General features: G+C 35.2%; 1 protein-coding gene across 2 annotated transcripts in view; it reads right to left on the bottom strand.

The window, feature by feature from the left end:
• Positions 1-17949, bottom strand: part of ATL1 (atlastin GTPase 1) — a 105146-nt gene that overhangs the window by 38661 nt on the left and 48536 nt on the right. For both annotated transcript variants that reach the window (XM_036917356.2, XM_036917362.2), the window contains 5 exons: positions 8248-8495; positions 6137-6271; positions 5581-5685; positions 3790-3840; positions 1600-1656 (listed from right to left, as the gene is read on the bottom strand). In XM_036917356.2, the coding sequence (XP_036773251.1) occupies positions 1600-1656; positions 3790-3840; positions 5581-5685; positions 6137-6271; positions 8248-8495 (596 nt within the window). The remainder of the gene's footprint in view (positions 1-1599; positions 1657-3789; positions 3841-5580; positions 5686-6136; positions 6272-8247; positions 8496-17949) is intronic.

Genomic DNA, 17949 nt, shown 5'->3' on the forward strand with positions numbered 1-17949 from the left:
TTTAATTTTATGTTGAGTTTTTTTTATTGTTGTCAGGAAAAAGATTAATCCAAATTACCTAAACTCCTATTACTAGAAGCATAAGACATTTAGTCCTTATTCCTTTAAGAATACTGAATATTCTCATATGGTAGTCTGCCTCCAAGAAGGTTCCAAGATCCTGGCATCCCCACTTTTGTATAGTCCTCTCCCACAATATGGCAGGGTTGGTCTGTATGACCAAACCTATAGAATTTGGCAGAACTGATGGTGTGTTCAATTCTAAGATTAGGTTATAAAAGATAGGAGCTTATTGCTTGGTTACTCTCTGTTGCAATGGGATCATTTGCTCTGGGGGAAGCCTACTGTGAGGAGCCCTATGGAAAGGCCCATGTGGTGAGGAATTGAAGCTTCCTGCCAACAGCCATGAGTGAGCTTGGAAGTGGATCCTACAATCAAGTTTTCATAGCACATCAACTTGGCCAACATTTTGAGCATAACTTCATGAGAGACTGAGCTAAAACTGCTCAGGCTAAACCACTCTAAATTCCTGACCCTCAAAAATGTGTGAGATAGTAAGTGTTTATGGTTTTAGGATGATTTGTTATGCAGCAATAGATAACTAGTATAGCGCATTTAAAATTACTTGCCATCTGAGCCATCAAATCTACTTGATCTTTATCAGTTGTTCAGTTTCCTGAGCCGTTGATTCTACTTTGAACTTTATCAGTTGTTCAGATTCCCGAGCCATCAATTTTACTTTGACTTTTGTCAGTTCTTCAGTTTCCTTATATGCTGACATTCCCTTTAGGGTATGATCCATCTTGGACTAAGTTCTAGGGCTTAGGTTGAGGCCCCTTTGGTAAACTCAGGCTGAAGCCATCATGCTTCAGAGGTGGGTAGTTTTTGGTGTTTAAATCTGTACCTCCCCTAGGTACTGTTTTCATGGGCTGTTTGACTTAGTTATAATCTCCCGTTTCTTGGTATACGAAGATGGGTAGGGGATGAAGGGAATACAAAAGGGCCAGATTGTCTGCTTACATCAACCAGTTCAAGCTCAGATATTGCCTGGTGTTATCCTACTGTCCTCAGTAGAGGCTGAGCTGGTTACTGTTCTGATCCTCAGTGCAATGGAGCAGGTAATGGTCACACAAGTCAGTGTATTCAAGAAAGAAAAGGTACCTCCAAAAAACTTGCCCCTATTCAATATCTTGTCCCTAGTGCTCAGTTAGCTTTTGCTGTGGCTTTTTAACCACCTTTTGTTGTCCCAAACATCTTGTTTGTTTTTAGCTTTTATGTTTGACAAATTCATCAATTTTCTTTGGTTGCTAGGGTTGAACTTCTAGGGTTGAGTTCAGTGGAAAAAAGTTGATACTCTAGTAGGAACCAAAATATCTAATTCATTTTTTATTTTTCCATTTCTTTAAAAAAATAATCTGTTAAAGTTTTATTTTCCCACATCTATCTTTTTATTGCATCAAATGTTAAATAGGTCTTCAAAAGTGCTTCTTGAATGAAATAAAGAAACAGAAATAAACATAACCCATAACCCTCTCAATTAATATACCTGGTTACAGTCTTTAGGAAAATCTAATTTACCATCATTTTATCCCTACTCACCTGGAATGGCTTCAGGAATATTTCCTCCATTGCCAATCTGCCATACTCAGTGAAAAGCTAGAAGGAAAATCACACACACAAACATACACACACACACAGAAACTTCAGTATCCACAAAGTTTTACTCTTGGCTTTCTTCATTTATTTTTTTTCCTAGTAGTAACATAATATTACATTATTAAGATTACAATAATCATTTTAAGGAACTAAGTATTAGGTAAAGCAGAGCTACTAAGATACTAAGTATTAGATAAAGTCAGAATTTGAAAAGCCGGGATATTTAAAAAGTAAGAACATAAAGTGCATTTTTAAAATAGAGTTTAAATTTTAAAATTAACACATTTTATACCTAGAATACAGGAGAATTTTTTTATAGGGAAGATGGGGGCAGTGGGGGAAGAATCATGTTAAATAATCTTTCAAAGCAAAACTTGCATAGATTAGACCAGAGAGCTATAACTAGGTTCCACATATTTACAAAACTTGTTACCAGAAGATATTAATGGCACAATGGCCTGGATTACTACAAAAGCATATAGGCATTTGGCTTAAAAAGTAGAGAACCAAATATACTGCCTTTCCTTACTTTTTATTGTTACTAATTGAGAGGCACTGTATCAGTTTTTGTGTTGCCAGAAATGTAAGTTTTTGGAGAACACAGACTGGAAGTGAAAACTCCCATTTGGCCTCTGGTGAGGGTTTCATCCAGACAAGCCAAGTGGGTTTTCCCATATGTACATAGGAAATGTCACTTCATACACAAGAGTAACAAGCCACAGTGGCTTCTCAGAGCTGGGGAAGAATGCTGACACAGGATTGCCATCCCTTGCCCCTTCAGAATAGCTCCCACAGTACCACACTGCCTCTCCTGTGGGGAATATGGGAATCTAGAAAGCCAAGGGTAATTACTAGGCAACTAATTAGAGGGATTAAATGCAAGTCTGGAATGTCATGTTTAAAAAGCAGCTGGTCCAGGGATTAGACACTCTCATTAGAATCATCTACTAACATAGTTTGAATTCACAATCATTTTTGAGGAAGGCTGAGATGTTGTCATTACAGGAAAAAATGTAAATGATTTGAAAAATCAATATCGAAGTCCAAAATCAGTTCTTTTTTTTAGAAATCCCTAAATTTGTATTGGACAGTGCCATGTCATTAACTTGGAAAGTAACTAGCTAAGTTGTGACACATGCCTGAAGAAATCATTGGACTTATTATAAGAAACTTCTAACAATTATTTGTCATATTTCCTATTTGTTATAAATGGTCAGTGTGATGTACAAGAAATATATTTGGGAATAATGCTGGATGTGAACTCCAAATGATATTTCCAACATCACAAATTACCCTGCTCTATCATCCTTTGTTATCTGTTAAACTGTCACATTGCTCTTATTCCCAAGACAAAATAATATATTGAAAGAAATTTTTCTATAAAATATGTAGAAGGAAATTCAGAGAAACAATAGGCTTTGCTATGTAACCAAGATTAACATGAGCTGAAAGAGAGCAGAATGTGACAGAGGTGTGAACTGTCTTTAGGAAATATCTAATCTTTTACTTATTTGAGATTTAAATGCTGTTTGGAGAGTGGAAGGAGTGCTTGGTGCTGTCAGATGACCAGATTTCTATTCCCACTTTACCGCTAATTAGTTACATGAGTGTAGGTAAGTCATTTACTTCTTTCAGCCAAATTTTCCTCATCTATAAAATATGAAAGATAAATTAGGTATCACTGAGGCCTGTTTCAGTTCTAAAATAAAATTCTATTAGTTATTATCAGGTGGACCCTCATAGTTCTTAGGAATAAAGTGGCCCACAAGAAAAAATACCTGGCATACAACTGATAGCATACTAACAATTATTAAATCCCTGACCTTAAGACTTCAACTTCACATTTTGGGTTGTTTCTAAATCAAAGATTCTTTTGCACTCTAATTTGCCATGTATTTTCACATATATAGGGGAAATAGCAAGTAGCTTTACAGAAACAAATGAATTGGAAAACATAACTGTACAGCCTGGAACAAGAAACCTGGAAATAGAACAACCCCCATTTTGTTATATTTCTAAATCTCTATGAATTGTTAAATTTTCCAAGTAGAAGGCCCAACAAAATTCTGAAGTTCTGCTCTAGATGCTCAAAAGATTACCAGATATACAAAAAAAGAGTGTAAATATTGTTACCTGGAGGTGCTGAAGATCATCCTCCTGGACATTTTGGGACAAGTTATACACCTTGATTAAGAAGTAAAGTCAAAGTGAGAAAATAATTAGCATCCTCTTCAGCATTTATTTCATCATTCTCTATGTTTCTAAATATCAATTATCATAAAATCAAGCTCTCTTATGTATATTCTTATATAATGACATTTATAAGACTTTGAGAGAGGAGTAAAGAAAACTTGAGAGACAACAAACAATGTACAATTATTATAAAGTTGTTCTAGAAATACAATAGCCACCTGCTCTGGAGACAGAATATTAAAGTATTTTATTAACCTAACTTAACAATTAGTCAATGATATAATCATTGTTACAAGCACACCAAAATAATAGCAATCTAAATCTGAATAGCCCATATATAAAATTTTGTCTTGAAAAATCATGTTGACTTCTTTGCAACTGATTTAGTTAAGTCTACAGAAAGTGCCATCACATGAAAGTTATCTTCTGAATATCATGCTCATGTCCTTACACATGCATTATTGCTCCATGAACAGATCACAGCATTAAAGTGAGATTCCTTTTCCTTTTTTTTTTTTGAGGGGTATAAATATCAGTAACTTCAAAGAACAGTTAAGGATGTTTATATGTTTATGTATTTATGTAAAGAGTGTGTTTCGTGTACTTATTTAAATAAGAGCTCATGTCTCAGAAAATAATAAAAATAGTCATAACTAAGGACTTAGCAGATTTTCCAGTAAAAATATGCAATGTCTTCAGGTAAAATATAAATAGTAAATAATAAATATTAAAAATGCAAAGTCAGTCTGGTTTTAATTGGCTTCTGTAAATGGCTTATACTTTTGATTATGAAGAAATTAGATATTCAGTATTTTAAAGGCTCATCTATTTAAGAAGTATATTTTTGAAAGCTAGTCAATCACAGGTTATAATCATGACTTTTATTTTAAGATCCTTTATTAAAAAATCAGTCTTCCTTCTGTCCACGCTCTCATTGTCCTAACCACACATGATACCCCTGGGTGCCAGTTCACTAGTTCATTCTCTCTCTCACTTATAATTTCCACCTTGACTTACTCATCCTGACCACACTGCCTTTCTTACCTGTTGAAATTGTCTTACTTTTCTTTGATGGTCTGTTTCTTGACCACTAACTGTTCTTACTCTTTCCAGTGAACAGAAAATATCTAAAAATTGTCTTAAAATCTTTTATGCTCTATGGTTCTAGAAAACTCTCCAAGGACTTTCAGGACAGTTTATAAAGCCTACAATAATCTCAAAAAAGACAGAGAAAAAGAAACAGAAAATAAAAAATTTTATTAGAAGCATTTACTTTCTGAAATGGATATTGAGGTGTTTTATAAGGCTGTGAACATACATACACTTTTTTACATTTAGAAATGTTTCTAGTGGCTGTGTATGACAAAATGCATTTATAAATCTTGTTTCAGTAAATATGACTTATAAGAGGTAGTCCCAATGCACTGCATATATTAGAAGATTTAATATTACTGAGTTTATTGTAGGCTTCCAATGGAAAAAATTACCAATAAGAAAATATTACCTTTTTTGACTAACCTAGGCAATTCAAAAACTGATCAGAAATTAGATTCATTAACAAAAACAAATCTATTCTTATAGAAATCATAAGAACTGCCATGCTAGTTGAGCCAAACAGCATATATCATTCACCATTCTGTTGTCTCACTACCAAACATATTTAAAAATACATATATTCATAAATTTTAGTTAAAGAAACAGGTGTCAAAGTGGATTTATCTTATTCCATACCTGTATTGAGCTGATCATTGTGCTAAGGGCAAATACTGTGGCCGAATCTCTCAAAGTTGACTGACTATCAAAGGTTCCCTGAGTATCCATCAATAACACTGCGACCTATAGGCAAGTAGAGTACATTATTGATATTTTATAGAACATGTATGGTATTAGGGTTCCCACAAACTTAATACCAAAGAAAGTAAAGCAAACCATTATCAATGAATATTTAATAGGTAATTATTGTACATGTACCATGAAAGCCACAGAAAATAAAAATATTAGCTGCTCAATACTATCATGATTAATTTTCACTGGTGATCCAATATAACAGAAATAGCATTAAAGTAAGTACAGATGTTAGCTTGCTGATCTGCTGTTCTATTCTCTATGATTTTGCTGACCTGATCACTAGAAACAGGGAACATGCAATAGGATACTACCCACTTCTCTTTGAATATGCATGTTAAGTGTCCAAAATTAGTTTTCAAATGAGCATTTCTAAGGATCCTGAAAAGTGGTAACAGTTGCAAGTGAAAATTCAGCTTTCTTCAAGAATTTCACACTGTACCTTTTTACCATCAGGTTTATTGATAAGGAAGATTTCACTCCATATTTGGATTCCTGTGGTCTCTCGTTCAGACCCACCTCTCCATGAAAAACCAGTCAATGGTTCATTGTAATCTCCAACCCAATCAACTGATTCCTATAAATGAAGAAAGTCTATGATATAGCACTAGATAATGTGGTATTGTTTTTTCCATTCATCCATTCCTGTTTGTATCCCTCTACAACTCTTAGTCAAAAGGAAACAACATACACACATCCATTGTATTGCTACAGTTACTTTATTTATTCATCCAAAAAATAACTAAAGGAGCAATTGTCCACCATATTTTATTCTAGGTCCTGGGAATAAAAAGATAATCCATCCAGGCCAGAGGAAACTCACAACCTAACTGGGAAACAGACATGCTAACAAACCGTTATGATGCAATATTTTTATGCCAAAATGGGAATGTATGTTAGGCAGAAATGAAAACAAAGGAAAAGAAATAACAAATTTATGGCTAGGCAAGACTTCATGAGAGAGGTAATGTTTGAGCTAAGACTTGAAGGATATTTAGGACTTTTCCAGGTGAGCAAACTTGTGGAGGGCATTCCAGAAGCAAAGAAGGGTATGAAAGAACATTTTCTGTCAGGATATACACCACAATAATATACAAAAATGCTTTGGTATGCGTGAATAGCAGGAGAGGCACGTAGTAATGGGTGCATATTAATAGACGTAGAAAAACAATACAAATGTTACACTTTAATCTGAGCAGATGCTATTTAACACAAACAACATGACAAGCTTTGTTGTGTATTTCATTCTAATGTTTATTTCACAGTTAAAACTATGGCCTAAAACTATAATTCCAAAGAGTGGAAAATATACTTATTTTGTTCTTTCAGTTTCCTCACCTGTGTTAGGTAGTATACTAAAGTTGGTATGCTAGAAATAAAGAATAGTAAAAGTTCTGCTTTCAAAGACTGGGGTATTTTGGTAGTTCTGTTCTTAACTCGTTTGAACTGAGATGAGAGATATAAGATGTAAAATTAACATATGACATTTAAACAAAATTGTTTAAAAAAACCCAGACCACCCAACTATAAAAGATCAATCCAAAATGGATAATTATGGTTAAATACAAAACACAAAGTTTCTATGGGTAGTGGGTCTATTATGCCTCAACACTGTATTTGCATTGGAATTGCTATGGGTAAAAAAATACTAGTATGTTCTCCATTCCCAACCTTCTGTTTCCTAACTCTAATTTACTGTTTATCCTTTTGCTTTTGATTTATCCTAGGTCCGTTAAAGTTTCATTTCTGTGTCACACTGTTGTCTCAAATGTTATGACACTGTTGGTTGCCTCTGGGGGTGGGTAAAAGTGAAAACTCTGTGGGAAGAGATGAGAGAACTTTCTGGGGTAATGGCAAGATGTATTTGACAGGATTTGAGCGACACAGGTATGTGCATTTTCAAAAAAAAAAAAAAGCAAACGTACATTTAAGATTTGTGAATGTAACTGTGTAAATTTGTAACAAAAGAAAAAACCAAAGTGAATACTGAAATATGTAATAGTGACATACATTGAAATATTTACGGTAAGTGTATGATGTGTGCAATTTACTTTGAAATGAATAAAAAAATAAGGTGAAGTAATAGAGGGGAGAATAGCTGGATACACATGTGATAAAGCAAGAATATTAACGTTAATGGTAGAATCTAGGTAGTGGATTCCCAGATGTTCATTGTAAAATTATTTTAACTTTGCTGCATGCTTGAAAAATATCATAATAAATGTTGGGGGGAAATGATTACAATTTAAAAATTAGTAACAAAAGTTATTTTACATTTTAAACACTATACCATGTAAAGTTTATAATATCGCTATGTTGTGTCTATTTCTAGAGGAGTAAAAAAAAAAATTTTAAGGGAAATGTGGCAAAGTGGCCTCAGACAAAAACGGCCCAAAGCACTGAAGTTAGAATGGTTACACCATAGCATTTTCTAACTAGTTCATATTTAGGGTACATAATAATGGAAATGGAAATACTGAACATTACTAAATGAAAACACAAAGTGATAGAATCACAGAAACAAGAAAACATTTTAAAGCGCCTCTTACACACCTGGTTGTACATGTATCTCAACATGAAGTCCATCAAGAATGATTTTCCTTTTCTAAATGCTCCAGCAACAGATACAGCAACGACTTCCTTGTCCCTGACAGCTTCTGAGAGAAGAATTCGATTTAATGCAGTTTCATCTAATTCAAAGGAATGGTCATCTTTGACAATGAGGACTTGGACTGGTCCTGCCTTTTTGACTGGTTCCTCCTCTTCTGAGCTCCATTCATACGCCTTTTCTGAAAATCCACCTATTGAAAAATATCAATATATTCAGCTGATTATCTCAGAAAGCCAAGAAATGTGTATGTATCTCTCAACTTTCAAACACCTGAAACAGGAGCACAGTAGAACTAGAAATGCTCATTTTAATGACATATATTAATGCCATGACACCGTATCTCACAAATGCTTCCATATGGTGTAAGTAAGTACATATGACCATGTAACCAAATCAAATTAGAATTTTATTTTCAAAAAGTTCAAAGTCAGTGTAGAGATTTCTGTTTGCTGAGTAAGAATGCAAATAAGAGCAAAGGACTCTACTTTTGGAGCAGAAGAATAAAAATGGCTTTAGTTCACCCTTTCTTCATCCCCTAAAGTAAGTTTAATTATTCACACGAAGGATCTATGCAACACTTTTAAAGATAGACATACATAAAGGAAATACATAGAGGGGCTCAGAATCACATATTCCTATAATTGGAATAAACCTCAAAAGCACCTAGTTTAGGTCCCTCCAATGCATGCTTCTCATCTACAAAATCCTAGACTCTTAATTATCTAAAATTACATCTCATAGCAACAGAAGTTACAGATAATGAAACTGGGTAGGGCTAGATTATAGAAGACCTTCAAATCCATGGCAAAGAGGTCTGGACATATTTCAATTAAAAAAAAAGAAACTTTTGAAAGTTACTTTGAATGGAGATCTTATTTAAAAAAGGTTGTGGGGCCCTGGGAAATTACTAATTCCCCCAATTTCTTCATCTGTAAAACAGGAACTACTAGTAGTATCTACTTAAAATAGGGCTGTTGTAAAAGATTAAGGGGCTCACTATGTGTAAAGTGCTGAGAACAGGGTTCTCATAATCTTATAATGGTTGGCTATCATCATCATCACCACCTCTACTTTGGTATTTTAGGTTGAACCAAGTATTCCTAGAAGAAATTTCTGCCTATTATCTATAAATTTATGTGTGGATGTGTGTGCATGCATGTACTGGCATGTGACTGTTTTTTCAAAGTTATATATCTAGGGGTTAACATCCAAAATATAAATAACTCATACAAGTCAACAGCAAAATAAATCCAATTTTAAAATGGGCAGAAGATATGAATAGATGTTTTTCCAAAGAAGACATACAGATGGTCAACCAGTACATGAAAAGATGCTCAACATCATTAAGCATCAGGAAATGCAAATCAAAACCATAATGAGATATCACTTCACACCTGTTAGAATGGGTATTACCAAAAAGACAAGAAATAACAAGTGCTGGCAGGGATGTGCACTGTTGATAGAAATGTAAGTTGGTATAGCCATTATGGAAAACAGTATGGAGGTTCCTCAAAAGAGTAAAAATTAAAAATACAGTCTAGCAATTCCACTTGTGGGTATTTATATGAAGAAAATGAAAACACTAATTAAAAAGATATATGCACACCCCAATGTTCATTACTGCATTATTTACTGTAGTCAAGATATAGAAACAACCTAAGTGTCCATCAGTGGATGAATGGACAAAGAAACTGTGGTATATGAATACAATGGAATATTATTCAGTCATAAAAAGGAATGGAATATGCCATTTGCAAAACCATAGTTGAACCTCATGGGCATTATGCTAACTTAAATAAGTCAGAAAGAAAAAGACAAATACCATATGATATCTCTTTTTTGTGAAATTTAAAAAAAAAACAAGCTCACAGATACACAGAAATTTTGGTGTTAGACAAACAGGTTGGGGGAGTGTAAAAAAATAGGTGAAGGAGAGTAAAAAAGAAAAGGAAAAAATTCTCTCTTGTCAAGTCTTTTGAGGCTTGAATACTTTGTTTCTTCATATGTGAGATGGAGAAAAAAGTTTTATTCTTCAGAGATGCTATTTTTGACAGAGACCAAGTTTAAGCATTCATTATAAATGTACAAGAATTTTAGAAACCTAGACCTTAGTATTTGCTGTACATTTAAAAACAACATCAGTGTGTCAAGTCACACATTTTTATATCTACTGCCTTTGTAATGTAACTTTCTAATGTCCTCCCACTTTGATTCTGGGGTCAGCCATGTGACTTACTTTAGCAGACATGCTAACAGAGCTTATAAAAGCATTTGTGTGTTTCCATTTTGCTCTTTCACCTCTGCCATTCCCCATGAAGATATTAGAATCAATATGTTAGAGTGCAGTATCTTATTTACACAGAAATAGTGAAAAATGACAAATCAGAAACTTGCTTAAAGGACATTTATACCTTACAATGCATTTAGTAGAAAAGATATTTGAAAAAATCAATCTAATGTTCATCTCAAAAACTGAGGTAGATAACAGCAAATTAAATGCAAAGAAAAATTAGGAAATAATAAAGGTAATGTCAGAAGTCAATAACCCAGCAACAAGATTAATTTAATAATCTAAGACTAATAAAAAAATAAAAGAGAAGAAAACACAAATTACCAATATCAGATATAAGAAAAGGATATCACTACAGATCTTACAGATATTTAAAAGATAACATGAGGAAAGTGACATCAGCATCATGGTGGTGTGAGTCATTTCTTTTTTCTCTCCCCTTTGATTTACAACTAATTGGACAACCATAACCAAAGAAAGCACCTCTGCACAGCATACCAGGATGCCCAAGAGATCCATCCATTTGTGCACCCAAAAGTGGGTGGATTGGACTGTGAAAGAGGCTGTGGAGAGAGGGGAGTGACTGTAAAACTGACAGCAGCAGAAGTGGAGGTGGCAGACAAGACAGTGGCAGGTCCAGCAGTGAGCCAGCATGACCTTTCTGGCAGAGGAGGAGGAGGGTGAAGGCAGTGAGTGGGGATCTGCCCAGGCATGAGTCCTGCAGCTGGAGGGACCCATCACTTTCTCTGAGGAGAGACAACAGTGACCAGGGGTAGGTTGACAAAGGGAACAGAAGGAAAGCATCTCCTACTGTCTTCCCTGGGATTCTGACAAGAGGACTGCCCGTGGACCTCAGGGACCACCCTATTCAAGGATCCCCCTATCAACAGTGGACACATCCAAAGCCCAGGTACTAAGTACATACCTCTCCCTATTCTACCACCACCTTTTATTTTCCTTATCAGCCTTTTTTTTAAATGTGTGCACTCTCAATCTTGAGAAACCAAAAACTTGTGCTATATTGCAACTTTTGGAAAATAAAGGGAAAGCTCCTAATTACCAACCTGTTGAACAATTAGAATCAAAGTAAACAAAGCCTTGCCTAAATAAGAAAGTGTTTGCTACTTCAAATGTAGTGGCAAAGGCACTTTTCATCAAATACCATGAAAAATCATGGTAATATGGCATCAAAGAAAGTAACAGCTTGCCAGCAACTGAACCCCAAACCATGGAATACTGGGATCTAACTGATAAAATATTCAAAACAGTTCTCATGAAGAAATTCAACAAGCTACAAGAAAACTCAGAAAGGCAAAAATACAATAAAATTAATGAACGGGAGTACTTTTCCAAAGAGAATGAAATTCTATCAAAGAACCAAACAGAAATTCTAGAGCTGAAAAACTCAATAAAGGAGATAAAGAATGTATTAGAATGCATCAGAAATAGATCAGATCAGATGGAAGAGAGAATAAGCAAGCTGTAAGACAGGAATCCAGAAATGATTTAGGTGGAAGAGATGAGAGCACTAAGATTTTTAAAAAGTGAAGAAACCTTGTAAGAGCTATCAGTTTCCATTAGAAAAGTCAACAGAAGAATAATGGATATTCCAGAAAGAAAAGAAAGGGAGAAGTGGGGCAGAGTTTATTTAAAGAAATAGCTCATATCTTCCCAAACCTGGAGAAGGAATTAGACATACAAGTCTATAGAGCTAGTAGAACAATACCATATTATATCAACAAAAAAAGACTTTCTCCAAGATATATTATATTAAAACTGTCAAAAGTCAATAAAAAGAAAGGATTTTAAAGGCAACTAGGGGAAAAAAAGATAGTTACCTACCAAGTAACACCCACTAATCAATTAGTCTTTTCAACAGAAACACTACAGGTCAAGAGAGAGTGGCACGATATATTCAAAATGTTGAAAGATAAAACTGCCAGTCAAGAATACTCTATTTGGCAAAATTATCCTTCAGATACAAAGAAGAAATAAAGGCTTTCCCAGACAAACAAAAGCTAAGGGAATTCACCACCACTAGACTTACCTACAAAAAATCTTCAAAGTCGTTCTACAAGCTGACACAAAACTCTGATTAAGGTAATAGTCAGAATTGCAAAACTGTAACTCTTTTTTAGGATACCATATTAACCTCTTAATTATAGCATAAAGGTTAATGGAAAACTACTATAACTTGGTAATGGTATAATCATAGTATAAAACTCATAATTTCTGACATCAAAAATATGAAAGGGGAAGAATAAAAGGATTGAAACTTTATAGGGAAATAAAGATAAATTATTATCAGAAAAAGCACTGTTTTATCTGTGGGATAGTTTATGTAAATCTTATGGTAAGCACAAAGCAAAAATCTAGAGCAGTGACATGAAATATTAAAAAAGGGAAGACTGAGCAAATCACAATGGAAAACCACCAACTTACAAAGGTACACAAAAACAGAGAAGGAGAGAAAAAATAGGAGAAACAAAAAAAGGCAAAATAACCAGAAGGCAAAAGATAAAAAAATAAATCCTTACATATAAATAATCATCCAAAATGTAAATGAATTGAACTCAGCGATTAAAGGGCACACATAGGCTCAAAGTGAAAGGATGGAAGATGATTCCAAGCAAATGGAAACCAAGAGGAGGTGGGTGTAGTCATAATTATATCAGAAAAAGTAGACTTTGAGCCAAAAAGAGTGACAAGAGACAAAGGTCATTAAATAATGATAAAGAGGTCAGTACCTCAAGAAGATATGATGATTGTGAATATGTATACTCCCAACACCAAAGCACTGAAATATATTAAGCAAATAATAACAGATCTCAAGGGAAAAATACATAATACAATAATTGTAGGGGACTTCCATAACTGCTATCAGCAATAAATAGATTATTCAATAGAAATCAACAAGAAAATGTAATGGAATATATGTTAGGACAAATATATACAAGACATTCTATCCAACAGCAACAGAATATACACTCTTCTCAAGTACACATGGAACATTCTCCAGGATAGATCATGACAGGCTATAAAACAAATCTTAGCAACTTTAAGAAGATTAAAACTATAACAATTATCTTCTCTGACCACAATGGTGTGAAACTAGAAATCAACAAAAGGAAAGTGAGAAAATCTACAAATATGTGGAAACTAAACAACATACTTCTAACTAACCATTGGGTCCAAGAAAAAATCTAAAGGAAAATAAAAAATTATTTCAAAACAAATGAAAATGGAAAGACATCAAATTTTGTAAGATGCAGCAAAAACATTTCTGAAAGGAAAGTTTATAGCAATTAATGCATTTTTAAAGAAATTGGAAAGTCTCAAAAAAACAACCTACCATAGAACTAAAAGAAGAAGAACAAATTAAGTTCAAAGTTAGCAGAAGAAAGGAAATAATAAAGATTTGTGTGGAGACTGAAAAAAAAAAAGATGGTGGAGTAGGAAGGCAAGGCAGAAACCTCCTCCCAAAAACACATAAAAGAAGAAAATACAGTAAACCCAACTAAACTAAAACTGACCTGAAGATTGCAGAACAGGCTGCCTACATCTGGGAAGAAGAGAAGACCTCACAGAAAAGAATAAAGTGGCAGAGCCACTTCGGAGTAGGACCCAAGCCATCCTCCAACTCCAGGGGATAGAAGCCCAGGATCACTAAACACCTGGCCCTGGAGATCTGCTCTGAGAGCATAAGACCACATTACATTGGGTTCTTGTGATTAGCTGGACTGGACACCAAGGACAGGTGGAACCCTTGGGAAGGGTGAGATTCCAGCCACTTGTGGAGAACAGGGAAGCTCCACTGGTCCCCCTGAGACAAAAGCAGAGTGGGCAATAAGAAAGACTTGACAGCAGTGGGAGGGGTACCAGAGGGGTGAGGGTTGGACAGAACTCCCTCTTCAGGAGAAAGGGCAGGTGGATGATACCACCCCAACACTCATGTGGTCAAAAAAGGTGAGAACTCTCAGGACTCTCAGATGCTTCATCCCCCTTGCTGGCAAGCAGTCCCAAGGCTCTGCCCTGTGTGCACTACCAGATAATCTACCTGGCCCAGCAGCAGCAGCATTAGACTTTCTGCCTGGCAGGCAGAGGGAGACCCTCAGCTTTTGTGTCTCCATTTCAGCCCACCAGGGGAGGTGCCTGCAGGAGCCAGCCCTGAGGGCTCCTTCCTACCCGTGGGTGTCCAAGACTGGTATGTCACATTGGGGCCTAGCAGACCCACACATCAGCTTACCCAACCCATTAACTCTGCAGTGCTGCCTTTGCTACAAGGCAAGCAGAGGACAACCCTGCCCACAGCAATTACAGTGGAGACTTTGTGCTGATAACAAAGGTGCAGCTGAAGCAAACAGCCCAAACTCATACCAATACAGATGACAAACAGGAGGGAGGTACCACCCATAGCAATTCCAGAAGAGACTCCTGTGCTGATCACAAAGGCATGGCTGAAGCAAACTGCCAGCCAAGACTCAGAGCACCACAAAATCCAGACAAAAAGGCAGCCCTGCCCATGGCACACCAACAGCTGAGGCTCCAGCATTGGAGAGAACAGAGTCTTGAGCTTGTGGGCACCATGGACACCTCCTTAATAAAGTATTAAGGACCATATAATTACACCATAGGCCAAGAAGCATAGCAGAGCCATCTAATACAAGGGAAGAAACACAGAAACCCTGACAAAATGAGGAGGCAGAGGAATATATTACAAACAAAACTACAGGACAGAACCCCAGAAAGAGGGCTAGATGAAACAGAGATCACCAATCTTCTTGATAAAGACTTCAAAGTAAAAATCATAAACATGCTCATGGATTTACAGAAAAACATTCAAGATTTCAGGGAGGACTCCAACAAAGAGATACAAGAACTGAAAAAGAGCCACTCATAACTGAAGAACAGAGAATCTGAAATGAAACATACAAAGGAGGAATTAAAGAATAGACTGGTGCAGGTAGAAGAAACTGTAAATGAGATGGAAATTACGGAACAGGAAAACAATGAAACTGAAGAACAGAGAGAAAAAAGGATCTCTAGGAATGAAATAATAATAAAAGAGAAGTGTGACCAATCCAAACAGTAAAATGCTTGCATAATAGGGATACCAGAAGGAGAAAAGAGAAACAAAGGGATAGAAAGTCTCTTTAAGGAAATAATTGTTGAAAACTTCCCAAATCTGGAAAAGGAAATAGACTCGCAGATCATGGAAGTACAGAGAGACCCTAACAAAAGTGTCCCAGGAGGACACCAACACATATAATAATTAAAATGGCAAAGATCAAGGATAAGGAGAGAGTAGAGAGTAGCTAGAGAGAGAAAAATGATTACTTATAAAGGGAAACCCATCAGCCAATCAGCATATTTCTCAGCAGAAACTTCAGAGGCCAGAAGGGAGTGGCATGATATATTTAATGTAATGAAACAGAAGGACCTCCAACCAAGACTCATCTCCCTGGCAAGATTATCACTTAAATTTGAAGCAGGGATTAAACAATTTCCAGATAAACAAAAGTTGAAGGAATTCACTACCACTAAGCCAGTCCAAAAGATATATTCAAGGAACTGCTCTAGATGGAAATTTCCTAGGGCTGAATAGCTTTCTCCAGTGAAAATAAACCCACAGTAAAGGGGGAAGACCAATTAATTACCAAGAAAGTACAAAATAAAAACAAAACAAAGAAGTAAAGTCAACTATAAACAAAATCAGTCAAGGGATACTTAAAAAGTACAGTTTATGACATCTCATACATAAAGTGTGGAGAAGGAGGAAGAAAAAGAAGATAGAACAAAAATTACCTTTAGATTGTGTTTGAAATAGAGTAATCAGCAATTTAAGATAGACTGTTATATAATAAGGAAGCCTTCCTTGAAACTTTGTTAAGTAAATAGAAATCCAATCACAAAGCTAAAGAAAACCATCACATAACAAGAGAAGAGTATAAGAGAGGAAGAAAGGAACAGAGAGGAGCTATAATAATAACCAGAAAACAATTAATGAAATGGCAGTAAGTACATATCTATCAATAATCACCTTAAATATAAATGGAATGAATGTATCAATCTAAAGACATAGAGTGGTAGAATAGACAAAAAAACAAGACCCATTTATATGCTGCCTACAAGAGACTAACTTCAGATGCAAAAACACACACAGAAAAAAAGTGAAAGGATGGAAAAAGGTATTTAATGCAATAGTTTTGGGAAAAAAGCAGGAGTAGCAGTACTTCTATCAGACAAAATAGATTTCAAAACAAAGAAAGTAACAAGATACAAAGAAGGACATTCATAATGATAAGGGGGTCAGTCCAACAATAGGATATAGCCATTAGAAATGTCTATGCATCCAACATAGGAGCACCTAAATATACAAAACAAATAATAACAGAATAAAAGAGGGAAACAGACTGCAACACATTCATTTCAGGAGACTTTAACACACCACTAGATAAAAGAGACAGAAAATAAATAAGGAAACAGAGGTACTGAACAATACATTAGATCAGATAGACTTACCAGACATATTTACAGAAAATACCACCCAAAAGCAACAGGATACACATTCTTCTCAAGTGTACATGGAACATTCTCCAGAAGAGATCAAGTACTAAGCCACAAGAAGAGCCTCAATAAATTAAAAAAGATTGAAACTGTATCAAGCAGCTTCTCAGACCACAATGGTATGAAACTAGAAATAAATTACACAAAGAACACAAAAAACCCTACAAACACATAGAGGCTAAACAACATGCTTCTAAATAATCAATGGATCACCGAACAACTTAAAACAGAAATCAAGCAATACATGGAGACAAATGAAAACAAAAACTCAACAGACAAAAACCTGTGGGATGTGGTGAAGAAGTTCTAAGAGGAAAATACATAGCAATACAGGCTCACCTCAAAAAAACAGGAGCAATCACAAATAAATAGTCTAAACTCACAATTAAAGAAACTAGAAAAAAAGAATAAATGAATCCCACGGTTAGTAGAAGCAAGGACATACTAAAGATCAGGGAAGAATAAATAAAATAGAGAAGAACAAAACAATAGAAAAAATCAGTGAAACCAGGAGCTGGTTCTTTGAGAAAATTAACAAAATAGATAAATCCTAGGGCAGACATAAAGAAGAGAGTGTACACACATAAACAAATCAGGATTGGAAAAGGAATAATCACAACAGATACCACAGAAATACAAAGAATTATTAGAGAATACTGTGAAAAATTATATGCCAATAAATTGGACAACTTAGAAGAAATGGACAACTATCTAGAAAAATACAACCTTCCAAGACTGACCAAGGAAGAAACAGAAAAACTGAACAAATTACCAGCAGTGATATCAA

This window comes from Manis pentadactyla, chromosome 11, assembly GCF_030020395.1.
Source record: "Manis pentadactyla isolate mManPen7 chromosome 11, mManPen7.hap1, whole genome shotgun sequence".
Lineage (NCBI taxonomy): Eukaryota > Metazoa > Chordata > Mammalia > Pholidota > Manidae > Manis > Manis pentadactyla.